This window comes from Acomys minous (assembly GCF_964271855.1).
Source record: "Acomys minous genome assembly, chromosome: 13".
NCBI lineage: Eukaryota > Metazoa > Chordata > Mammalia > Rodentia > Muridae > Acomys > Acomys minous.
In genome coordinates this window covers 67,818,180-67,845,726 of record NC_140495.1, presented here as the reverse complement: position 1 = coordinate 67,845,726, position 27,547 = coordinate 67,818,180, and the positions used below count along the sequence as shown (strand labels likewise).

General features: G+C 41.8%; 1 protein-coding gene across 1 annotated transcript in view; it reads right to left on the bottom strand.

Moving 5' to 3' along the window:
• TFAP2D (transcription factor AP-2 delta) overlaps positions 1-22,731 on the bottom strand; it is a gene marked incomplete at its 5' end in the record, with an annotated part of 57,480 nt that extends 34,749 nt beyond the window's left edge. The window contains 4 exons of the mRNA XM_084753482.1: positions 10,443-10,561; positions 10,737-10,902; positions 18,738-18,798; positions 22,183-22,731. Of these exons, the coding sequence (XP_084609608.1) occupies positions 10,443-10,561; positions 10,737-10,902; positions 18,738-18,798; positions 22,183-22,731 (895 nt within the window). The remainder of the gene's footprint in view (positions 1-10,442; positions 10,562-10,736; positions 10,903-18,737; positions 18,799-22,182) is intronic.
• Positions 22,732-27,547: the final 4,816 nt, after the last annotated feature.

Genomic DNA, 27,547 nt, shown 5'->3' with positions numbered 1-27,547 from the left:
CTTTTGCCTTTCAATTCCTTAAAAAAATTTTACCAGCTGTAACTGTAAATATATTACCTCAACATTAGATTTTCATTTACTTTCGCAACATCTAATGTGTTTAAATAAATGCAACAAGTTATATATTTTAAATACTGGTCACATATCTATGATTTCAGTCTTATTTTCACGTATGGAGAAAAAGCAGATTATTTCAAGGAGTACCTATTAGTCAATTGAACAAGTTTCAAACCTGTATATTAATAAACTCCTTTCTCTTCTGAAGAGATTTGACCTAAGACCTTGTGCATTCTAAAAAGGTATTCGAACACTGAATTCCATTTTCAGTCTTCCTCATTTTTTCTTTTAGAGATGGGGTCTTACTGAATTGCCCAAGCTGGACTTGAATTGATTCTGTAGCCAAGGCAGGACCTCAGCTTTGTCTCCCTCCTGCCTCAGACTCTTAAGTAGCTGTGATCAGAGGTCTGCACTGCACAGCTGTAAATTAAATTTTCTTATAATATGAAATTCCAAATAAATCCTAGGCCCGAAGCACCAAGTTAGCATGCCTGCTATGTGCTCAAGCTTTTTCTGAAAGGAATGCAGTCTACAACACTCCTTCACTGTATCTTTGGCATGGCTACATGTCTCATAATTTGGAACTTTCCTTAGATAAATGGTGATTATTTCCAAATATCTATATTATGTTTCCCAAAGCAATGGTTTTGTTCTCCCCTTCAATGCCCTGTAATTATCAGAACATCTGATCTGAGACAACCAGTCACTCAAATGTTTTATTGATTAATCATAATAGTCTTTTGGAGCCCTCCATCAACAAATATAGCGTACACACACACACACACACACACACACACACACACACACACACACACACGAAAGATTAACTACATACCACAAACTCACGTGAACAGGATTCTATCATTATGTCAGCAAAGTCATTTATTAAAACAAGGTACATTTGAAGACATACTTTCTAAACCTTTGCTATACTTCTAACTCATGTTTTGCTTTTTTAAAAATCCCACTGGATTTCTCCATCATTAGCTAATCTTTGGTATTAAGGCCTGAGCTTTTTGTAAAGGCTCCTGAAGTACTTCTCTTCAGCTGTGGTTGAAGATCCCTCTCCTAAGAGGAGGAAAACGAAGACTTCCGCAGATGCACTGTGCATAGTCTCCAACCTAAGGAGTCTACGGGTTAAATCAGGGGAAGGCTGTCCATGTATGAGCTCTGTCTGGCTATATGGTATTAGAAGACTGACATAATTGGCTGATATGAATTCTAGAAACAAGAAAGGAAATGTGGTAATAGGAATAAAAATAGCATGATTCGAGAAACAAAGGCATTGTTCTACTCAAAAAGTATACTCATATTAAGAAGTATAGTGGAAGATGTGGCTTGCTTTTCAAGTTAGTAGGGAAGGGGAAAATTATCAATAAAAGGTGTTGGGACAACTGGGTGGCCATCTGGAAAGAAATAAAGTTGGATCTACACCATATATCCAACAACAAAACAAATTCCAGATGGATCAAAGATTTAAGTATAAAAAGTGAAACCACAAAGTAATTTAAAAACCTAGGATGATTTTTTGTGTGATTTTTGAAACTAAAGGGACTTTTTAAAGTACTAAATCAAAACTATAAGAAAAATATGATTACATCATCAGGTATGCCAAATGCCTTAACATGGTTAGAAAGAAAAGGCATAAAAGATTTTATATATATATATATATATATATATGACTAAGTTACAAGACAATAAAAAGTTTTAATATAAGATCTAAGCAAGCAAAAAAAATATAGCCCTGTAAGAGTAAATAAATTAAATCTGGGGGATAAAAAAGGTTTGCAACATTCAATTTTGCTATAATTTAAAAATGGTAAAAGCTACCCTATAAACACAAAGCTAGTGTATAAAAAGTAAAGCTCATGAAAATCTAAGCATGTGTTGAGCCTAAATTGTAAGAAAGAGATTTTCTTTAATGTATCAAATTAGCAAACATTAAAAACTTGAGAGCACATTATTTATGTAGAAGCTCAGAGAGGCACTACCATGCAAATTTCTTATCTACATTGTGATATGACACTTATAACAGAAGCTGAGAACAATCTGCCAATAGTCAACCAAAACTGCAGATGAACTGTGCTTTGACTCTGAAACACTGTTCCTAAGAATTTATCCTAAGTGTTCTTGGGTGTCAGTATAAGTAAACAAACAAGAGGCTATTCAGTGTAGCACTGTTAAGTGGTCAAAATGAAAAATGAAAGCCAGGTGTGGTAGTGCACACCTTTAATCCCAGCACTTTAATCTCTGCCCAGGGAGGCAGAGGCAGAGGCAGAGGCAGGCGGATTGTTGTGAGTTCAAGGCCAGCCTGGTTTACAAAGTGAGTCCAGGGCAGCCAAGGCCACAAACCCCCGTCCCAAAACCAACCAAACAAACAAACAAAAAACAAACATGTTTTAGAGACTCATTAAGTTGAAATGTGTGTGTGTGTTTGCACCTAAATACCAAAGTACTACCTGTTTAATCTTTCTAATTTTTACTTGTATGTAAAAACAGTTAATGAAAAAGACACTATGGATTTGGAAGACACCAAGGAGGAGTATATGGAAAGGTTTAGAAGGAGTAAAGGAAAAAGGATGGGAATGACGCAATTATATTATAAACTCAAAAATAAAAGAAATAATTAAAAATTAAAAAAAAACTGTAATGTGTTTACTCAATTTAATGTCATCAATGCTTGAAAGAACCAACAAGGCATACATATTAGGCAAAGAATGACATTAAGACAAATTACAAAAATGTAAACTGAAAAATCAAGTCATAGAATACTATAATTTCTTTTAAAAATGAAATAAACACATACATACTTATATCCTTGGAATGAAAAACAGGAACAAGATGCGTTTGTTTTCTTTGTGAAAGGAATTGGTTCCTTGGAAATAGAGTACATATCCCTCCACACCATTTAGATTTCATATCACTCTCATGTGTTGTCTGTTTAAAAATGTATTTATTATGGAGCAAAATTACTCCTTATCCTGTTCTTAGAAATATTTCATCTTGAGCTCAAAGATTTTTGTGTAGTAAATATAGGTAATTTTAAGGTTTTGATATTTCAACATAATCTATAATTAAAGACCTATGAATTTTGATAAATGTAAAGAATAGAAAAAAATCAGAAATTAAGCGTTCAAACAGCCTATCAGTTGAGCCATGGTCTATGAAAAACAGAATTTTTTTTTTCGAGACAGGATTTTTCTGTGCATCCCTGGCTGTCCTGGAACTCACTCTGTAGACCAGGCTGGCTTCAAACTCACAGAGATCTACCTGCCTCTGCTTCCCATGTGCTGGCATTAAAGGCGTGAGCCACCATGGTCTGGGCGAGAAACAGAAATTTTAAAAAGAGGAAAGAGGGAAACTAGAAAACGTTGTAAAATGTGAATTTTTCAGTAAGCCTTGGTATATTCACATTCTGCGTGAGTAGGAAGAGCAGTACAAGGGCCTTAAGCACGTGTTCCAACACACATGAAATTGTATAGCATCTTGCTTCTCCTCCTCTCTAAGCAAGTACCTCCCCTCACCACAAAACAGATAAAATGGTAAAATGAAGAGGAGTAAGAAAGAGGAATGAGAGAAGGAGTAAGTAAGAAAATAGTTCAAGGAAATAATTTCCAAGTGGTATAGGTGTGTCTATGGCATCTTACAAAACAGGCAAGTTCACTGGGACCAGTTAATGAATGCTCCCCCCAAAAAAGTCCTGAGATATTACATAACTATATTTAACTATTACCTAACTATCAGTTATTAAAGCAGAATATCCTTTTTAGGGACGCTTTTGTGCTAAGAAGAAATCTATCTGCAATTCTCACCGGTCTGGAAAAGAAAAAAGAAAAAAAGAAAAGAAAAGAAAAAAAGAAACCAAAAGAGACCTTACAATGAGTGACTAACATAAGTTCGGTTATAATTAAATATATTGAGGTCAAGTCCACTGTTCACTTTGAAATGCAAAACTCTGTCCCCAAAGACACTGAGTGCCAGATTCTCTACATGCAAAAGGGAAAACTGGGGTCCCCTACTCACTGGTTCTTCCAGGTGGTCATGTAACTAAACCAAGCCTCAGTCAGAGCTATCACGGCCTCACTGTTCACATCACGTGCAGTCGTAGAATGATGGTGCCCACCATTTGTCACAGGGAGGGACTAATGAGGGAAGTCTGAAAGGCCCATAAAGAGTCCATCTGTCCAGAGGATGGTCGCCCTTTTAGGGACACATGCACATGCCGTGATCATTCAAGGCTAGGCTTTTAGCCTCATTTATCAAAATAAGGCCCCATTGTGAAGAGTGCTGTGTGAAGATGCCCACGAGAAGGCCACTCTTAAGCCCCTTACTTGTATAATCAGTGCTGAGCATGGGTTGAATGAATGTAACCACCGACACACGGGCACAGTGACTCCAGAGGGATTTTGCTCTCTTTAAGTCACAAGGAGTGGGCAAGAGTTCTCTTGAAAGGACAACATCATAAACTAGAACACAGAGGCTTGCCAGCTCTCCTGCCTGCAGGAAAGCATTCATTTTCTGCCGTGTAAGCCATGCCTCCCTCATTATTGGAAATGCAGTCACATAGGCTCAGGGTCAGAAACAGAGTAGACAGAATATCAATGATAAGATTACTTCTATCAGGCTGGGCAATGTCTGTGTTGGTAATGGGATTGCTGTGAGAGAGGAAAGAACTGAATTTGGATACCCAGAACAGAAATAAGGGCATATTGTGCAGCACGTGTCTGTAATCCCAGTACTCCGATGGCAAGAAGGGAGGTGGAGGTAAGAGAACATCTGGAAGTTCATTGACCAGGATGCAAACACGGTGGAAAGTGAGTACCACTTTATTTTGGAGAATAATATGGGTTATTCTTCAAACTCTGCATTCATACATACATACATAGGCACGCATATGCATGCACATATACATGCATACATATAGGCATACACAACCACACACATACACACTTTTTAAATTTTTATTTTAAAGATACAGTTCTATTATGTTTTGAGTAGAAGAGTTTTGTTGACTTTGCCAGTAACTTTTAAATAATGCTATTGATTGCTACAAATTAGAAGAACAAGCCAACATTAATGCTATTCTCACCTGGAGGAATTAAGTGGCAGAAGATTTATCAAGATTTTACAAGCTTATAGTTAGTGATAGGCAAAAGAGAAGTGGGAATGCCTACGTAGAGTTTACCGGGATGACAGGGCCAGTATGCAAGGTAAAAATAGATTGCAGCCTCTAGCCTGTTCTGTAATTATAGTTAAGGATCAAGTTTGTGCAGGGTGAGGTCGTGCATGCCTTTAATCCCAGCACTCAGGAGGCAGAGAAAGGCAGCTCGAGTTTGAGGCCAGCCTGGTATGCAAAACTGAATCCAGCATAGCCAGGGCTATACAGGGAAACCCTGTCTTGAAAACCCAAAAAAGAAAAAAGAAAGAAAGAAAAAAGAAAAAAAAATCAAGTTTGTGGCAGCTCATCATGACCCAAAATCAAATCAACACAGACAGTAAACTTTTGGTTTGCAAAGCTGGGGAGCTGGACACTTATCCCTGCGGTTTCCAACTGTATACAGAGCAGTTAGTTTCTTGGCTCCAGTTGTTTCACTTGGGCTACTCAGGGCTTACAGGTACTGCAATGAGTCTTCACGACAAGCTCATGAGTAAGATACTGTGACTGACTGATGCTGCTTCCTAAGAACACTTATGATAACTGATGTGCCTCCCTGTAGGAGGTGATAGGTAAGGTCACACAGGCTTATCCATCCCAGGAGCCACGCTCGCTCATTAACTCTTTCTGAGGCTTACTTAGATGAACGAAAACTAGAGTGGAATAATTATTTATCTTTAGGTGCTTCTGTGCCACCCTGGTGTGAGGTGCTTAAGTGATGTTAATGCCATTAATTATACAAAACCCATATCATACAGTGTTGATAAATATGATGTTAGACTACCAAAACACTGTCTTTTTGAGAGTATGTTTTGAGTATAGAAATTTTATTACATTAAGCATTTTTACTTTGTGTGAGAGGGGTAGGGGTGCACGTGCCGCAGCATCCCTCTGAAAGCCAGGGTATCAAACTTAGGTCATAATCAAATTTGATGGCAGGCCCCTCTACCTGCTCAGCCATGTTACCAACCTTGGTCGCTTGGCTTTTTTCTTCATATATTCTTGAGTTATTCTCACGAAACTTCTGCTCAGAAACAGTGAGAAACACTATTTTATTAGCACAGCCTGAGCTTACCCCTACTCTCAGGCATGACCAAGTAGAAGATTTTCAAAAATTTAGCAGCAGTGAATAGCAAAAGAGCTGAGATGGTGGGTTCCTCTCCTTTACTCTGATTTTCAGACTCTCTTAACCAGACTCTTAGGACCTAGAGATGTGCACCATTCTAGGTAGAAAAGAATTCTGGCTTCTTGGTCCCTGATGAGACTGTGACAGGAAGGAGGCTGACTAATGAGAAGTGTGTCACTGTGGCTAGGAAAAGGCGAGCTGCTGAACACCCAGGGGCAACATCAGGCATAAGAGCTAGAATTCCCCTAGTTATTACAGACGCTGAGGTCTTTGTTTATAAGTGGGGAAAATGGAGCTGAATCAGGGTTAACTAACCGTTCCAACGTCAATACTAGTTTTCAAAATGATATATTCTTAGGTCAAAGACTGACTGCTAAGGGTTAACATATTTTGCAGGGGGAACACTGCTTCCCATTAAAAGTAGGAAACATAGAATAGGTCTGGAAATTTACAGAATTGAAGCTGAAGAAGTCAGCAACAGTAACAGGGGGTTCCAATTAACAGAGACTGAAAGGGAGTCATGTACAGTCTTTGGAAATGAAACATTTCTTTCGCTGATCCTCCACACTGTGTTGAGAGGTGGGAGGACAGAAAGATGAGGAGGAGGAAGAGATAAAAATGAGAATTTGGCCTCCTTCCCCACAGCTATTTTAGGCATTTATACCAAACAGCTTAAATGAGAGGTGTTTTGGAACCCCTGAGGTTGCCTGACAAAGCTATGTGAGGTTTTGCAGAAGTAGCAAGACTGATCCCATAAAGCGTTCCAGTCTGGTGAACAGAACTTCTCTCCCAGCCTAAATGCTGATGACTGTAGGAAACTGCAGGTAAGAAAAAGGTGAAGGACAGCAGTGACTAAATCACGGACTCCTTCTATACATTTAGAGAGCTAGCTCTGAAAAGTCTGCAGTAGACTGAACTTCAGGGGGCAAAGCTTCTGAAGTTCCCAGTACACGGGTAATGAGCACAGAGTAAGAAGGTCAGAATACAACAGTAATATTGTGCCTAAGTGCTTTGAATGTTTTCTAGAGCTAGAAGACCCTGAAATCATTTCAGTAACTCTTCAAGAAGACATGCCCACTAGATTAAGAAGCTTGAAATCATTATATGTTCCAGAAGATAATGTCTCTGTTACACTCCAGGTATTGAAGGGGATATATGAAATTTTTTAGCAGTAAGAAATAGAAATGAAGACAAAAGGTTCATCACAGAGACGCTAAAAGACGTATTTAATCCCTACACATGTATTTAAAGCCACATAGATACAGAGGTATGGGTGAAACGGAACAAGATGTTTGGAAAACTATAAACACATCTCAACTGCTGGCTGGCTGTGAGAGTTCCAGGCATAAACAGGGCATGGTGATGCATGCCTGTAACCCCAGCACTTGGGGAGGCAGAGGCAGGAGGATCTCTGTAAGTTCAAAGTTAGTGTGGTCTACAAAAATGAGTGTGGGAGAGCCAAGGCTACACAGAGAAACGGTATCTCGAAAAACAAAAACAAAACCACCACCACCACCAAAAACAACAACAACAGAAAGACTTCATGGCATAATCTTAAGAGATATTTTTAAAGAATCCAAGTGGCTAGGTAACGAAGATGTAGGCATGGATAACATAGAAAATCCCGGCGATAAAGGAAGGATATGACTAAACTATGCGAAGAAATAGCATAATCTTTTTCCACAAATTAAAAGTTGAGAAGAAAGCTGACGGAGGGCCTGAAGAGGTGGATTAGGAGTCGAGAGAACTGGCTGTTCTTCTACAGACTTCAAGCTTGATTCTTAGCACCCTTAATGGTGACATATGACTGTCTGTACCTCCAGTCTCAGGGAACGCAATGCCTCTCTATAATCTCACCAGGTGCCAAACGCACACACGGTACGCAGATAAACATTCAGGAAATACACTCATATACAGTAAATAAAATAAATCTTAATAGTAAATGGCAAAGCAAATAGACAATTTTAAGGTAAGAAAAGAGCTTAAGAATTCCGGCTGGAAAATGAGTTACTCTTAAGTCTATCATTTATGTGATTCTTGAATCTGTGATATTACATCTAAGTGTTTTCTCCTTTGAAAACAACGACCAAGCCCTGTGGCCTTTAATCCCAACATTCAGGAGGCAGAGGTAGGCAGATCTCTGAGTTTGAGGCCAGCCTGGTCTACAATGCAAGTTCCAGGAGAGCTAGGGCTACATAGAGAATGCCTATATAAATAAATAAATTAATTAATTAAGAAAAACATTTTTACTTAAAATGAGTAAGGAGATATCTCCATTTTAGTCAGTAATTAGTTCAGCTCTTTTTGTTCATTTTTTTCTTTTTGTTTAACTTTGCTCTACTCTTGCCAGAACATATATGTGTATAATAAGTAACATGTCTCTAAGATAGATCAGCTTACAGTAGCAGCAAACACAAATCAAAAATCAGAACATAGTACAGGCCAACTGTCCTTTACCCACAATGCTCAGGTCTAGAGTGTTTTGTATTTTGAAACTCCTTTCCAGATTTTAAAATATTTGCATGGAATTACTAGCTGAACATCTATAACATGAAATTCCAAACACAAACTAATTCAGAATCCCCAAACTTATAAGGACCATGTTAGAATTTAAAATGTCTGGATTTTAACCACTTCAGAGTTCAGATTCATCGTCACCGATGACCACCCTCTAAGAGTAACTTTGATTAAATTGAAATGTTTGCTGCCGAAGTCTTATTTGTATGGTTGTTGTTGCTGCTGTTAGGTCAGGAAGCAAAGGTAAGTGTTATGAAGCTGAGCTTGCTGATTGGTACCTATAATCCTATCATCCAGGAGTTTGATGCAGGTGAACTGATGTGAGTTTCAGGCTAATGTTTCTTAAACAGTGAGACCTTGTCTTAAAACACTGAAACAAAGCAAACCAAAACCAACTAACCAAACAAAAAAAGAATCAACAAAGCTATTTTTGCCAAAACAAATATTAAGAATACAGCCAATGTATTTTCAGTTTTGTTTGTTTTGTTAAAAATATTTTGCTCTGTAACCAAAGGTACACTGGAGTTTATTATGTAGCCCAAGCTGGGCTCCTACTAGTCTCCCCTATGCTAGATTACTGTTGTGTGTCCAATATCTTGCTAAGATCACAGAAATTCCTGATGTTACACAAATATATGCTTTACACCACAATATTGGAAAAATCAATGTGATAACTTATGTTTTTCATTCACCACAGCATCAAGTACACAAGCTAAGGGAGGCAGCAAATGTCTCACAGGTATGTTTCTTAAAACACTTGGCAAGAAAAGTAAGACCTCCACCACTTATATTTAAAACAATAGTATTCTGGGCTTTTGAAAAACTTTTCCTCTGGTATCAAAATCTCACAAAGCTGCTCCTTAGAAAAGAACTTCATGAAAATTTGCTGCTTAGTCCTTTCAGAAGAAGAAAAGAAAAAAAATTTTGAGAGGAAACGGAATTCTTGGTAGTACGTTTCCACCTCTTTGTATGTACTACTTTTCAATCTCAAACTCTGTCTGACTCAGTTTACCCCCCAGAGGCATGAACAGCATTATACTTTAAGAATGTCTACAAGCTTCTGGGTGTGGTGACCCAAACCTTTAATCCCCACTTTTGGGTGTCAGATGCAGGAAGTTCTCTGTGAATTCCAGGTGAGCTAGAGCCACATAGTGAGACCCTGTCAATGTGTCTATCGTTGATGCAATGTGCCTTCAGGCCCAGGAACATGATCAACCTCACAAAGTTGTTTACCTGTAGATGTTGTGTTCAGTTACAGTGGATACTCTAAGCTAATGATAAGCTGAGAAGACCATGGCCAGGTCTTTGCTGCTGTTATCTGAGGAGTACTTGGAGAAGTACCAGGCATCTCCCACTGCCTTCTTCCTTCTTTCCTATGATCAGCAAGATCAGTAAGTTCATTGGCAGCCCACAAATTAGCTATATTTTCTACCAAGACAAAGTTAATCCTTCTCAAAAAAAAATTATGAAGTTCTCTTACAACCATTAAATATCACCCTTAACAGAACTACAGTAAAATCAACCAAGGCTCGGAGAAGGACCGAAGCCAGTGTTTCATTATTTCCTAGAGGATCATGAATGTCATACCTTCCACTAAAGAAGTGAGGAGGGTGACATTGGCCGCTTTCCGTCTTCCCGCTGGCAGGTTTAGGCCAAGCCTATCCAGTTTCTCTCTCAGGCAGCGACCACCATTCTTGGATTTTGCTCTGTCCAAAAATCACATAAAAATTAAGTTTGGGTATATAACATGTAGAAGAGATTATGAGGCTTGACCTCATAGGGGGATACCACAGTGGATAGAAGATAAAAAAGACAGAGGACCCAGGAATGATGTTGGCACAGTTATCAGGGACGCAGTGGCAGGACTGGGCTCCAGCTTACCTCCTTAGAATGCCTCCCAGGAGGGAAGCATTGAGGCACTCCGGTGGCGAGAGACGCCGCTTTACCTCCGCAATGGTCACCTTGTATTTGGAAGTAGAACTGAGAAGGGACAAGCGACCAGGAACTGAGCAAAACAAGTCTGTGGGGTTGACCACACAGGTGCCACCTTGGGAGGGAAAAATGTATATATTAGTGATAGTTAAAGAGTACAGCATTGTGAACGTCCGGTGTATGCACGGCAACAGCTGTGTTTATCTACCACTTATTTTAGGCTACTCAGAAAATATCCCTCCCAGTACCAATTAGGATTTAGGTAGAAAATGAGTCTCTGTGTACCAATGGAATTCCAGACAAAGTTAGTGCATTCTAGAAAAAAACATAAGCTTCCCCTACGGTGTTAACTTGTACATTTTTAAATCAAGGAACACATTAATGACCCCTGCAAATCAGGAGTAAATCTCAGAAAAGAAGTTGCTCCTTGTTCACAATTCCATGCTACTGCGCTCATATACGGAATGGATAGATACTTTTGGTGCATGCTTTTCTGTTTTAAAACTGTTTGCAAATTACCTTCCTCCTTTCCTCAACCATTCCACCAGCTAAAGTCAGTAATCTCTATGTACACTAAAAAAAAAAAAAAAAAAAAAAAAAAAAATCACCTGCCCATTGCCAGAAATTTCCAGTCTGTGTAAGTGACAATACAGTCAGATCTGTGCATCAAAGTTCAATCTGCATTGTCAGCATTGACAGGCAAACACACTGTAAGAAGGAACCAGTGTGAGCTTGTGTTAAATATGACTCATGTTATTGGTGCGATGATTGCTAAATCATTACATCATTACTACTAAGGTCCAGGGCAATGGTAACCGTTAAGGATAGCATCACCAAAGCAGTTTTACCATGATGGAGTTCTTGGAGCAGGAGATTTTTATCTCCAAGTTCTACAGAGCTTCTTGAGCCTTGCACTCCTGCAGAAGCAACACACTCCATTCTCTAACCTAAGACAGCTCCTACGGAAGAAAACAGACCTCGAGACTCACAGGTGAGCATCATTGGCCGTAGCTTCGTACTCCCGCTTGCTAATTCACTGCAAAGTCCCTGGCAAAATCCCACCCTGCTAGATGATGGGCCTATGATCTTAGGAGGTAAGGCTTCCTTTGTATGCTCTAAGACCTCTGAAGGCATTCAAACTCTATCACTCTTTGCCTTAATTGAAAGCAAGTTGTTGCCAGGGCATCCTTTGGGTAGGCTACCGAGTCATCTGTGAACTCTGAAGGTCTTGAGTGGCTTCAGTCCTCCATCTAGGTAGGATTTATGCTTAAAATAGGCATGTATTAGATAAGTTAACAGGCTGCACATTATGAATATCCTTTATGCACACACAAATTGCCTCAAGGATTTATTTTGTATTCAGGATTATATATCAACCTAGGCTCTTTTATTTTTTGTGTGTCACGGAATCTTTAAAGGGAATTTCTGTTGCTTTGATACGTGGTATCGTTGGAGCCTTGGGGAACTCTCTTATTCTGGCTAAAGACTGGGCAGCTTGTAGAGTTTACATCAACTCAGGGAACCTGATCTCTTTCTTCCCAGTGGGTTATTTTTCAGGAGCACAGAGAAAAGATAAAGTCATGATAACCAGGGTTTTGCATTGGTAAGGAAGATAGTGACATGACAGAACCTAAGGAAACGGAGACTACCTACAGTGATGATGAGAACTCCAGAAATGGACCTCGCCAAGCCATCGCAACACAGTAGTTATTCTGTGTTCCCCAAACTAGGCTCTCATGGTGCATCTGAGGCCCCTCAGCTCTTACAGATGTCGGGTAATACTCCTTTGCTGTTCAGCGTTCCAGTTGGGGATGACTTCAGTGACAGAGTCAGAAAGGTCATGTAGAACTGTTTAGAAGTTCTCTCCTTTCCATAGACAAGCAATGTACATAGAGAAAACAATACATAGAGAAGCAATATTTCTACGGAGGCCAGTGCTCATAAATTTGGAGAGACCTATTTCTTGTAAATCTGTAGATTCTAATGAATAACTATGTAAAGCAGCCAAGAATTATCTCAAGATCACTCATCTAAGACCTCGGTCTTGTTGTTGCTGCTGCTAATTTGTTTGCTTGTTTTAATAAAAGATATAATTCTTGCAAAATAACAGGAAAAAAATCCCCAAATCCCATAGTTAGGACCACACCTGGCACAGAATGACATGGGTTTAGACTGTCCTTCATACTCTGATAGATCCTGAATAGCCTGAAGAAGGCCGGGGCAGCCCTTCTCTCGGTTAGTCTGGGGGAATCTGTCCTGCTGCCTTCAGACCAAGGGTTGGTGAAATAAAACAAAACAACAACCACAAAAAAACCACTGGTAACCAGTAAGAACCAGCATGGAGAACAATTCTTTCTTTTTTAAATCTGTCTATTCAAAAAATGGAAGGTGTTTACACCCATTCTACTCCTTTCTCCCCTCTAACTGGTTAGGTGTTACAGGAAGTGGACAGATGCATGCTCAGCAAGCTGAATAATGGTACCAATATCAACTCTGTGCTGAGCAGCTACCACATCAGAAGACCACCGCCATGATGCTGGATACTCATTTTACCGAGTTTGCACCGCAACTTAGAGGAAAGCCAACCAGTAAAAAAAAGTCTCTTCTCACCTCAGGCATGTAGAGCAGTGAACAGCAGTGGTTGTCTCCAGGGAGTTTCTGAGGCTCCACCCACCCCCAAGAACACACCCAGCTGTGCCAAGAAGCCCCACAGCGCCTCTGCAGGTGTGATCAATACTTCGCGGCCTGTTTCAGTTCCCTAGACCCCAGCGCGCCAGTTCTCAAAGCCACTACCCTACTCCACCAAACGTTGGTGTTGACATAATTAGACCAAATCTTAAGAGCGAAATATGTTCTGTTCGCCTTACAGCCAAACAGATGTTTACAATTCAAATGAAAGAAATACAAACGGTAGGGACTTTTTCCTCCCCTTCTTCATCTCCAGTGATCGCTCTTTTTTTTTTCCTTGACACATTAAAAATGTGTAAGCGGTTACAAGAGTTTCCTGTGCCTGTTTGTTTTGCGGTTTCATTTCCTCGAGGTGCGATAGGTGGGGTAGGATCTTTCTGGGCTGTTGCTGTCACCACCCTTTAGCCTTTCTCCCTTTACCAGCTCTCTGCCCTGGCTCACGGGATTCCCCTCCCCCTATGACAGCAGATACTAATTGTAGTCAAACAGCAAAGAGGGGCGGGGAGGCTTAGTTTCCATCACCCAGGCCTTTGATGGTGTGTCAGCAGCGAATTGTGCTGTTCGGAAGGAGGGATGGGCTATTACAGGTGTTGCTACAGCAGGTAGCTGCTGCTTCCTCCCAGAGACAGCGCTACTGCCCAGCAGAACAAAAGAAAGGGAATTAGGTACGCTATAGAGAGTTGCTGCCTCGTAGTGTGTCTTGGTGTGTGCTCAGGGATTAATTCTGAGTCCCCAAAGCATGAAGAACTTTGGATAGTGGTGTGGTGATTTTCCAGAGTATAAAAACAAAATAAAATGATAAAATAAAAAGCAACGCACCTCCTTCCTCGTGAAAAAGCTGTCCAACAGACCATGCTTCTAGATGCTTTGGTCCACGCGTTTTGGGGGTCAAGGAAAAGAGATTGAATTTCAAGTCTCAAGTATGTGCATTTTAGCGTTAATGGTGGCGCGTGAAGTTTCCAGTGTACCACCTGCTCGCTCTAAGTTCATCAAGCAAGAGTGGAAGAACCAGCCAGACGAATTTGAGACAGCTTAACTACAAGAGGTGCTAACTGATGGGATGCTGACAAAGGAAAGGAGATGATATTACGCTACCTATGCATTTTCTGTTTTGCCCCTTCCGGAAGCTGCTAAAAGGAGCTACGACTCGACTCTGTGATTCCAAGGTCCAACCACGACCCAGGAGTGGAGAGTCCTAGAAAACTAAAGCAAGGCATATCTATGCCCTTGCGAGGAGGAGCACAAGAAAACAAGAAGTGTCAGTTCTGTCCTATCCATTATTGGGAGACAGGGAGGGCGGTTGAAGCTGCATTTGGAGAAAGACTTATTTTAAAAAGAATTAAATCAGATTGGACAATGTTTGCGCAGAGGTATAAACGCAGCCTTGGCTAACCAGTCACCTCCGCGATCTGATACACTCCAGCTCCCTTAAAACGTGCAGAGTTCAAGTCATATTAATTCCCCCCAAATGTTTTGATTCAAAGTAGTTTGTATTTTGTGTAGCCAAGGGCAATCGGGAAAGCGCTCCTGACTGCAAGTGGCCGGTGGGTTCCCTCTCCGCGTGGCCCAGAGGCTACAGCGGTATTTAAGCTTCGGAAATTAGCCTGGGGCTGCAAGGAAGATGATCACAAAGCGAAACAAGGGCGCTGCCCCTCTACACTTTTTTCATCCCCCCCCCACCTCCAGTCTCTCTCTCTCTCTCTCTCTCTCTCTCTCTCTCTCTCTCTCTCTCTCCAGTTTGCCAACCAGATTTCACAAAAGAGATCAGGGCCAAAATGTCCCTTTTCACACCCACACAAGAAGTCTGAGTCTTCTCATCTTCAACACCACGTGTGTGGAGGCTAGAACCCCTTATCCACGTGAACCCCATGTAGTGATTCTACCCTGGATCCACTCATGATTAGTTTCATTATCGTGGTCCTCATCAACATTTTGTTTTTAAATACTCAGAGATAAATAAAAGGGACTCAGTGTCTGACAAAAGGGAGGAGCCGTGAAGAGACCTCAGAAGAGTCACCAGGAAAAAGGGAGTGGGCTTTTCCTTCCTTCCTCCCTTCCTTCCTTCTTTGCTTCCTCCCTTCCTTTCTTTCTTTTAATGATTAAAAACCTAGACGACTCCTGTAAATAGAAGGCTCGTTTCTTGGAGAGAGATGCCTTTTGAAACCTACTGTCTGAATATTCAACGAAGGCAAAGCTCCACTCTGTACGAACAACATTAATATGATCTCTGCAGAATTTGTTACTCAGAAATATTAACATATCAAAGCCAACGCCCGAGGCGAAAGAAGCTATCGATACGCGAATGCAGGGTAAAGTAAAGATTATTGGTTCTGATGGTCGGAGTGGCGGAGCTGCGGGCAAAATCGCGCACACCATTAACCGGGAGTGAGCGCGCAGGGAGCTGGGCCTCCGAGGCGGCCGCAAATATTTTATCTAGGTGGTAATTACCTCACTGCTGCCTCCCTGGTCTGTCCACGTTATCTTTTGGCCATCAGGACTTCGTTTACAAGGGGAAAAAATGTAACTGACACTTAACAACGTGAGTCAGAGAAATGACATTTTGTTCTTTACAATTTAGGGACTGAAGACTCCTTATCCTTCCACCCTTCTGTAAACCAGACTAGCTTTCTTCTACCAACCTCAGGTAGGATCACTAGGCAGGTATTTTTTATCTTAAGGCAGACCTTGAGAGGGAGCATCTTGGGGAGTGGAATATATTTTTCCTAATTGTGTAGATGCTGACTACTATCAAGACTGTAAATATATCCAAGAATTTAATAAAAGAGAGAAAATGGGAACAAAAAGACGTGTGCTTCAAGAAAGACTGGTCTGTAAAGTGTAGATTGGAAAAAGAAACAGACATTTCCACAACAGGAGTGATGGGAAGGGAAAAGGTAGCTTAACAATTAAATGTTCTATTTTTGATGAATCTGAGATGACCCAAGTTATTGATATTAGGAGTTCTGTGGTATATGCAACATGCCAATGAAGAAAAGGGGTTTTCTAAGTATTTTGACATTAGGCGAATAGCCAGGGCTGACAAAATATAAAGTCCTTGCTATTCATTTGGAAATTATGAACACTAATAGCTGCAGAGTCAAGCACAAGCCTCCCCGCCCCCTTCTCTCCAGAGCCCAGACTGCTCCTGTCCTGTAAGATGTGTAGAAAGACAGGGAAATACTCAGGTGTGGATCTGAATTACTCAGAGGTGGGGGCTACAGATTTTGTTGATGAGATGAGTAACTCTGAAGTCCCAGTTTTTTTTTCCTTTGGGAACCACATTTTTCTGCTCCACAGTCAACTCTTGGTTTAAAATAGCAAACTAAGAGAAGGATTTTAAAAGGTGAAACAATAGGTACTGAATTGTACAAGAACAAGCAAACATCACCCAAGGAAATTCACTTCTGTAGTTGTGATAAGGCAAGAGTGCATTTCTATCTTTCAGGCACCTCAAAGCTTAGCTCCATTTGGATGGTCAGGTGAAAGGGAGGTGTTTCCTTACTCTCCCTTGGAACTTTATTGATTTTAGGACGTCTACAGTTTCAGCGCTCAGCATGGAATTCCTCCTGTTGTCAGCTATGCTACAGTCATTTGGACGCGACAGTCAAACGTTGGGAGAGGTACTTGAGCAAGTGCGAAACAGAACGTACAAACCGCGGCAGAAAGCTGGGCTCTGGTGGCAACCGGCTTTCTTCCCTAATTAGTGGCGCTGTCCTTCAGCACCACCGTGCCTGTGCGCCCTGAGCGCATGGTCTCACCTTTAGTGTTTTTCCTTCCCAAGAGACCTCATTCAGAAAGACTTACCTAGTCCCCCTTTCACGGTCTTTATTTTACTTGTCCAAAAGTTATGGGTAGTTAAGTTTAATATTTAGAAACTTGTCTCTCTCTCTCTCTCTTATACTATTTCAATACTGCTGAACACAAGCCTGGCTGGAAAGCTTAATATTATTCCCTTTAAATACCTATAAGGAGTAATATGCATATGCTAAAAAAAACTTTGAAATCTCTAAAGTGTGAAACAATAGATTCGAGTAATTCTTCTAAATTTGACGTAACTTGCAAGCCCACACATTTGGAACAGCCAAGTTCCAAACATCCTTTGTTTTCTCTCTTAGTGATTCAAGTGGATACTGGGTCATGAAATCTGCATTTAAATACAAAATAGCCCATCATTTTCGAAGAGTATATTACACACACACACACACACACACACACACACACACACACACACACACGCAAATCATCCCACTAACTTTGAAAGAAAAGACAGACTAAGGGACGATTATTTGGTACCATCAGAAGTTTAGCGGTTTGGTTACTAGAGACAACTGTGGCCCTGAAGCAGGAATTAGTCTTGGTGAATAGGCTACGTCTTATTAATTCGTATGAAGTTGGGATAACAGCTGGTCCCTCTTGCCTCATGTGTTCCTCGGGTTACTGGGCATGCTAGGAAAATAAACTTCAGAGGCTCTGGGTACAGTTAAGCAGGGAAGCCAGCAAAATCTGCACTGCCTTGAGGCCCTGTGAATGTCATAGTTCAAAACCTTTTGTCAAAATGGAACATCTGAGATACAGCCCCCTTCAGTGCCTCAGCTGAATGCAACAGCTCTCTTCTCTCGCCTCACCCCCCTTTCCAATGCCATGGGTAAGTCTGGATTCAGATGTTTTCCTCAACAGATGGGAACAAGAAAGCTTTACCCAGTACACTTAACACTACCTCCTCCTCCCACCCTCCTTTAAAGAAAGAAATGTTATGGACGCTTCAAAAAAAATAAGGCAGCTACAATATTGGTGACTCATTAGCCTCCTGGAAAGCCTCAATGATATAGCCTTTCACAGAATCCCTCAAGGCCCATAGCTAACACCATCACCCCAAACACTGAGGCTGTGGCTGGCACATTAGGTCTAAAAGAAACCAGAAATCCTGCTCCAGGATGTGGTATTGGTGAAGGGAAAGAAGTGTGAAACTTTTTTTTTAAATCCCAGTAATTGTCTCCCTAACTTTGATTCTGTCATCATTCTGTGAGTAGTAGCAGGTAGCTCCTAGAAGTCTTGGGGCTCATCCAGTACTAAAGTGTCAATAAAAGAAAAGGAGATTTTTTTTAAATGTAGATTTGCCTGTATGGACCTGGAGTAATTGACTAACCTAATTCTTCTCTTAATCAGCAGACAAAGAATCTGATGTTTACAACTCTCCCCAGATCTTCAAAACAAAGACACAGCTTAGGGAGGAATGTTTGGGGTCAAGGTGTTCCTACTCACCTCTTCTTATCACTCCCCCTTGGCCATTGAGAACAATCCCACACTGGGCTTCCACAGACCCCTTCACAAGAGAAAAAGAAATACAAGTATTCAGATATGAAAGGCACAACCATGCGGGTTAAGTATTTCAAACTACCCTATCCATGACCCCCCATCTCATGAGACCATTGAAAGCACCACTGAGCTGGGACAAGCTTAACGGCAAACAGAATTTTAAGCAAAATATTTAAAGGGAAAAAAACCCCTACAGTCTAAGAGTTCTATTTATCTTAAGGTATGCATTTTATACCCCTCCCCAATATAACACTTCAGAGAGCTTAATATTTTCCTTTGGGCATAAGAGGCTGTGAAGTCCTTTGAGTCCCAGAGAAGGAACACAGCATATACACAGGCAGGACACATTCACTGCTTTCTGGGTGAAGAAAATGATAGCTTTAGTGTCAAGTCTAGGGTTGTGGGTTTCTTTGGAGGGTCAGAGGATGTATTTCCCATGGAGGAATTGGAACATCTTATAAGGATTCTGTCTTTCCCCAAAGCAGGAACACCATATAATCCTATCCAAAATGGGCCTCATGGAGGAAACACCTTCAGGTTCACTACCTATAGATGCTCAAGCTCCTAAGGTGCTGAGTGAGCATTTGAGCTGGAAAACTGGAAAGGGTTTGCTGATTCTTTATTAAGAAAAATAAAATTTCTCTCTGTGTCTGTCTTTCCCCCCTTCAGAATCAAAACGTGTTAAAAGCTCATTTTCCTTTACAAACAAACGAGGTATTGGACGTGAAAGAGGCCTTGAAGGGTGTTAACCTACCCAACAGCCCGTGAAGAGTTAAGTAAATGCGGAGAGAGTCGGTGCATAATAAAAACCCACTTTACAAAACAACCTTTACAGCCCTGGCTCCCTTTTGCCTCCCCATTTTCACCATATTGAGGCAGGCCTGTAAGACCCCCCTTTTCAACCTACTCACCAGCTCGTTCTTATTTTAAATGTTCTGCCTTAAAGTGATTATCAAATCAATATGAAAAAAAAACTTGAAGACTGAGCATAAATTAAAGCGGTGATGGGAAAAGGTGTGACAGTTTCCTTTGTTGGCCATAGCAAATCTTTTTAGGAGACTCAAAGATGGAACTGAAGCCACAAGACCGTTTGCATCTGTTAGGCAGACTTAGACCGCCCTCCAAACCATTGGACTTTCACTTAAAATTCTGTGCAGGGAAAAGTATATTTACATTTGTTGCATTTGAAATGAGGCATATGCTGATGAATGTTTTAAAAAGGAAGAAATAAAAGGAGAGAGACAGGTTTCCCCCACACACTCCCTCCTCACTTCTTGTTTTAAATGTAGCTATGGTTTTTTTTTCTTTTCTCATTCTGCCAAGTACGTCTACAAGAGTAGAATAACTTTATAGATTTATAAACATGTCTTAGTATTCATACATATTACAATACATGCGCTTATGTACACATATAGAAGTCTTTATGACCATATATGCGTACATCGCACACCGTACTCTTCCATCTAATATTTTAGTGTTTCCTTCCTCGGTATGAGTAATACTATTTCAACATGAGTAATAAAAATAAAAGAAATAATGAGTATATAAGAAATAGGTAGGAATAAAGACTTTTAAGATATCTAATGTGTTAAAAGTAAAGAGCACCAAGCTCTCCAAGGAAGCTGACTAGTTTCCTCTCACTCTCTGGCGCACTGCTAAGATGTTTATTAGAAGAAACATATCTTGGTCTCCACTTAACAAACCTTTCCCCCTTCATAAGTAAAACATGTTGTTTGGTCAGATGACATTGCATAAAGACCAGTTGAATGGCACTAAGTCGAAAATTGGATAAACTACGGTGTCCTTTTGCATAGGATTCTGCCTTTGTTTGGTGCTTGCAAATGTCCTAATCCTCTCTTTTGAAAAATGCCCAGCTTTGTGCCTCGCACAGAAAAAAAATTTGTACAGATACAAAAAAATCAGCAGCAGACGTGGCTATTAAAAAGAGTAAATAGGTTTTAGTTGAGCTAAGCACTGAATGGCAGATTTCCCCCCTCCTGAGACAGAAGGGGATCCTTGTGAAAAATATAAAAAGTGCCCCTAAGCGAATAAAATTATTTTGTGAATATAAGTGTAGAAAGTCAAGGTTTAAGGAGTGAAATCTTTTTTTCTTGTGCATGAATCTTGTGGTTCTGGCTCTTTGTTGTAACTGTAAGAGATTTCACTTTAATTTAAAATTAATCTCTTGCTCAGGGGTACAGCAGGGGGAAAGATATTCTGTGCGCAACAAGAGGGGCTCTTCGGTCTCCAAGTTGTGCTCCTGGCATAGCTTCCCACTCCTGTGCAGAGCGTGGAGATGGCAGGTTTTGTGCAGGCAGAAAAAGGAAGGACTCACCATAGGCAGAGTGTACTTTCCCCTAGAAGGAAGCTTAAGTTTGACTCTTGGCTTTTGTGGGTTTATTGATTTGAAATATACCTAAGACAATGGAATCACTTAATTAGAAATTCTGTTGTTGGCAGTGAAAGTGGAAAACGTTTAAAGAAAGTAGGAGACTTGATTAAGTGATGGTCTGTGAAGGGTCTCACTTTGTTTCTACCCTCTCTCCTTCCTTCCCTTCCCTTTCTCCTTCCCGCTATTCATCTCTTTGTCTTGCTTCCATTATTTACTCATTTTTGACAGTATAATGAGTTGCATATTATGTAAGATGGAATGATCTGAAGAGGAAGAATAAAGAGGCACGGCATCTTGCTGGGCTAAGGGCTCGGGTATGCTCAGGCAGAGAGAAACACACCTATGCCCGGAGACTTGCGTTGTGCAGATTATTTAATTGAGCCTTTTATTTGCGGTTCCTTACTTGACACAGCGGTCTAATATGTTTGTGAAACTTTTGCTCACGCTTGCCCTGACAATTTCCTGAGAACAAACAACGTCTCTCCCCTCCTCATCACGATAGATATTTCCCCCTATAGGTTCTGTTTAGGCCACAGCTGGAAATCTCAGAGTGGGACCCTGCAAATGATGGAAACTGAGGATACAATTGATTGGTTGTCAGCTTTTAGGAGTCTTGCTCTGAGACCCCTCTATTCAAACCCAGCTCCATTGACCCCACAAACCTATTCTCTCAGGGACAGAAATGTAGATTCACAAAAGATGCCTGATGAGTAGCCCCAGGTAGGGCTGCAGCTATTGATTCAATGAGAGAAACTAAGTGGGCACAGTCCTCCTGTAATTTGATGACTTTCCCTAAGTTGGGTGTGATTGTGTGTGTGTGTGTGTGTGTGTGTGTGTGAGAGAGAGAGAGAGAGAGAGAGAGAGAGAGAGAGAGAGAGAGAGAGAGAGAGAGAGAGAGAGAGAGAGAGAGAGACTTACAACCGGAGCATTAGCAGGAGAGCGGGAGGGGGAGAGCGAGGGGAGGGAGGGCGCAGACAAATCCGCTGCACGCTTATTTACCTGCAAGTCGTCGGCTCCCGCGGCGGCCAGCCCCAGGCTGGGCCCTGGCAGGAGTCTTTGATCTGGGTGCATTCCATACTGTGAGCCATGGCTCATGAGGGACAGGTCGTGGCGGCGGTAGGCATCGAGGCAGCCCAGCTCCCGCCTCTGCTCGTCCAGGCAGGAGGACTTGAGAGCCCGCGCATTGTGCAGGTTAATAAAGTCGGTGGGCTCCCCGTGGTGAATCTGCTGGTAGTACTGTTGTGAGTGGTGGAGCGAGTTCAGAGAGTAGGCGTCGGGAGTGACCGCCGGGTGGCTGTGCTGGAACTCGTAATGGAAGGACTGGTGGTGGAGCGGGGTGTACTGGTGGTTAGTGGAGAAGTAGGGGGTCGCAAATTCGGTGCCGGTGGTGGAGTAAGTTAAAGGAGAGGAGGAGGAATAGGCAACCGTGGAATTGGCTACGGACTCCAGACAGCCAAGCTGCATCAAGCGGTAGCTGTTTGATCCGTCGTGACGTATCTGGAAGGAAGAGGGGGAAAGGGGAGAGCAGAAAAACTTGAGGTTTGTCATTTTGCAACCAAGGCGCGGCTCGCCCAGAGTCGGGACTTTTCCCTGGCTCTCTCTCCTAGAAGGAGAGGGCACGAGCTGGGCTCCCGAGAACTGCCGGGCTCAGTGAGCGCTTTCACTAAGCTGACTTCGCTACCAGTTGAACTGGGGGTGGGCGGCCTCGTCTTCACAGTGGAGAAAACGGGGTGGGGGGAAATCCCCCACCCTATATAGGTGCAGACGACATCACACATGCACACATAGTCACACACAGACAAACAGTCAGACAGACAGACACAGACCGACACACATACACACATGTACACGCACACGCGCGCGCGCGCGCGCGCGCACACACACACACACACACACACTCACACCTTTCCCTTCCCAACTTTTGCCTGGAGCCAGGTGTTGAAGTCAGGTTCGCAGGTGACTGGGGGCTTCAGGAATTAGGAGAGTCCAGAAGCAGAGACCGCCAGTGAACACCTCGCTGCTCCAGCCGGACCCAAGCACCAAAATGCTGCCTGGCCATGCTGAGGTGTTCAGCCTGGGCTGCTCAAAAAATACCATCGTCCACATCTATAAATGTATATATATATACACATATATATTAAAATTCCAGTTTGTGCAAACTGTTCAACTTGTTTGCTTCCGTAGCCACTTGTGTCCCATTCTTTGAATAAACCCCTTTCAAAAGGAGTGTTTTCTTCCCCATCCCCCACCTCCACCCTACCACTCCACATCAGTCCTTTTTATTTGCTTTCCGGAGAATCCTTTCTGTGTCTCTAGATTTCTCCTCATCCTCCCTTATTGTTAGGATTATGTTTCTCTCTCATTACGGCAAATGGCGCTTAACGTGGAGGAGAGTTGCCCTCCCTGGCGACAGATGTCATAACGAACTTTCTCCCCTTCCCTTCCTTAACTTCTCCCGAAAGCCAGATTATAATTAAACTTAACGGTCCAATATAGATTAGAGGCAGGGGAAGCTGCCACCACCGCCGCCACCACCACAGCCGCCACACACTCATACACTCACACACACTCACACACTCACGCGCGCGCGCTCACAAAAAAAAAAGTAATAATACCTCCGCATCGTGGACTAGTCCGGGAAAGGTAGTTGACATGTTGGGTTTCTCCAAAAGCTTACGATGCAATTTCCCCCTCCAAAAAAAGAATCAGGAAAAAAAAATCCAAAACTTCTTGTATTTTCCAATTTTTTTTTAAAGGAAAAAAATGTTCTGTAGAAAGAGATCTAAATTGCAATGGTTTTGCCCGGATCAGATAGCTCCTTGCCTCGTACCCACTTAAAAACCTGTAGGAACAAAATTTTCCCTCTGCACAAAAGCAGCTCCCTGGAACAGATTTTGTACTTGCTGAGAATTTCTTTGGCTGATGTCGTAGGTCCCTTGGTAATATAGAAGTTTTGAAAATTAAGCATCAGCACTGAGAACTGGGAGGACAATAGGCAGAAGAGATTTATCCCATGAGACAAGGAATAAATATTGTATCTTCGCCTAATAAGGAACTGGAGGTTCTTTCAACATTTTTATCCATTTTCCACAACCTTTATCGTACTTTCCTATACCGACTGAGGTGGGGACTCATCTCTGCTGAGAGCATTTGCACATTTTTATTGTGAAGATAGAAATCTACCCCCAACATGTGCACGTTGCAGACAGAAATATATATTAATTAAACCTTTCTTTTACATGACTGAGCATTTGTTCCCATTGGTTCCACTCCCTGGATGCTGAAAGCCGATTTTTTTCCACAGGCATTGGAATCAGTCTTACCCAGTTGGGGTGTCTGCCTTCTTCCCAATAAAAACAATACTGTTGTTCTCATATTTACATTGAATTTGGGTGCTTTCTCCCTTTTAAAAGGCAACACCAGGTGGTGGCTAACATTTTTTCAGCAGTTTTTTAAAGATAAATAAGCATGATGGACAGTCCTAAGTTTCTGTCGCAAAGAAGTGGGACAACTGGAAAAACGCAAAAGAATAAAGATGCGTGAGGACACCGAACACTTAAGTCTTTCACTCCCTCATCTTGCCTGTGTTCCTCCTCACTCACGGTTTCCATTTTTTGCTTCCTTGTAAGCAGTGATCTTTGTTTTGCTTTTTGTTTGTTTGTTTTCTGTCTTTCCTTTCTTTTTCTTTTTCTTTTTGAAGGTAGAGAGTGTGGACCATTCAACAGTGGAAGCTGGTACTTTAGCTGGTACTAAGTAACCCCTAAGTACTTAGATATTACATTTTACAAAGAGGGCACTGGAGGAAGACAACACACACACACACACACACACACACACACACACACACACACATCTATTTTCATGGCAGATTTCTCAAGTTTTCAACAGTTTTAGAATTTTACTTCATTCATTATCTAGTGTTTTGAAGGTCTCTGTGTGTGTGTGTGTGTGTGTGTGTGTGTGTGTGTGTGTGTGTGTGTGTCATGGCCACAAGCTCAAAAGATGGAGGCTCTGCAAGGTTTTATTAGCAAACTTGCCTATACAAGGAAAAAAAAAAACCTTACCGTCTGGCCCCAATAGCTCATCTCAGAGATAGACAGGGTAATTCAGTCTTAATTGCTATTTCATTTGGTTAGCTTTTAAGTGTTTAAGCTGAGAAGGTGTCTTAATAACAAGCCGCAGGCAAACAGACATGTGGCTTTTTTTTCCTGGTTGGGGGTTTGGGAGGGTTTATTAGGGCATGCTCTTGCAGGGTAACTGGGGCTGTCACTCAGAGCTTTTGGCTCTCTATACAAATGGACAAAAGCACATGACAAGAATTAAAATGCATTGTCAGAAATGGAGATCAGAGATGCCTCACTTCCACACAGGATCAGCAGCCACTTATCTCTCCCCTACTAGCCTCCACCATCTTGTAATTTTACAATGTAGTCTAATGAAGTCAGAGGCATTTCAGTTGAGGCCAATGAAGATGAAAAGGAAGAATATAGGACTTGATCTTTAAGTAGGAGGGGAAAGGGATCACTCTTGGTGCTTAAAGACTGTGCCCCAAAAGGCTTGCACTAGTCTTTGTTGCTATCTCTGAGCCCAGCTCTCACAGCTTTTCCACTGTGGACATCAATAATATGATCAACCATGGTAGCCCATGGGATCTGGATCCTGATTCTATGACCTTATCTCAGAAATCTTGCCTCTGAGAAAGTTCAACTCCATTCCCAGTAGAAGAATATGGAGAACCTTCTAGCTATCTTGTAAGTGAGGAGACACTTTCCCTGGTGCATAATGTCAACTTCATGAGGAGTCTGCGGCCACGCAGAGAAGGACAGCACCTTCTCAGAGAAGCAAAACCCATCCGTCTCCAACCTTCTCAACTGTCAGGAATGCCTGTCTTCAGGTAAGGTGAAGGGCTCTTTCGTTTTAGCTACCTTTCAAGGAGAGGGTGCACCCAGGAGGCTCAGGACACCTGGCTGCCTTGGCTTGCTGTGGAGCACCTTTGATCCACATTTTCATTCCCATCTCCAGAAACAGCCATAAACAATCCCTCTCTTCAAATGGAGTCTTATGATGTTCTTGGTAATGGAGCTTAGAGCATCTACGCTAGGATGCCTTCTAGCTGCTTCTTCTCTTCTGACTACGTCATGACATTCCTGGATTGCTGGCAGTTGTATCTCTCCATTGCTTTCCCAATCCCCATGCCACTTCTCTGAGGGACTTTACCCAGATATAGGATACGCAGGGGTTCTTTATGCTAGCTGATGAACACTCTTGGCCTTAGGAGGAAACTAAAGATCATAGGGCAAGAGCAACATTTGAATACATCCAAGGGAGATAAAACACGAAGGATGTCTATGCTTTTTTGCTATAGGATCTACTCTATCAAGCTTCATTAGGACATGGTCCCGCCCATCTCCAATTCTTTACATCTGAGACAAAGGGGAACTTCAGCTGGTCAACTGCTTCATCCCACCTATATCTACTGTAAATACAAAAAAAAAAAAAAAAAAAAAAAAAAAAAGAGCTGTCTCATCCTGAATGGATGGTTGGGGAAATCATCTGTGCCATATGCACTAAATGGTCAGTATTACCTTCCATCTGCTTTGAGGTTGCTTAGTGTGCCCCTTTAATAAATAAATCCATAGAGGCAGGTGTGTTTGATGCCTTCTGTGTGTGACGTGCAGCCTCTGGATTTGTTTCTGCCAGACATCTCCCCCGCCTGTCCCCCCACTCTTCCAATTAATAGTCTTAAGCAATTAATAAGTGACATCTTGCTTGACCCAAAGACTAGGCTTTTCAGCAAAGTTAATTCCTCTTTTTCTGTTTTCTCCTATTCTCGGGGAGTGATTGACTACACATTCTCCAGGGGGTGTTGTAATTGAATTAACTGGCCACAGCATGCTGGATTTATGGTGACAGGCTGCCTGGGGCCCCTTCGAAGGGGAAACTGGTGGTGTGTGCCCTGGTCTCAACTAGAGGCTTGGCCAGTGTATACCTACTCAAAATAACTCACAGGAGCATGAGGCAACGTTGCTAGCTGGAACTTCCAGAGTAGGAGATGTCTCTGCTAACAGCCATGCTTTTCTTCCTCTTTTACATCACAGAAGGGATTGCCCTACAAAAAAAATCACTTGAGGAATCTTCCAAGGAAGTTTTTTGTTTTGTTGCTACTGTTTGTTTGTACTATGTCATCACAGCCCTGGTTAAGATTCAGAGCTGGAAGAACGGTGTAGGAAGTTGCGTTTCCCTTATCCTGAGTTTCTAGGTGGCTACCATGCAGTTTGTCTCACTTTGGGTCTATTTTCAAGTGTTTTCACTGAAAGGATATGTACCTCCTGTCAGTTTGAGATTGGCAAACAGTTAGCAGCCA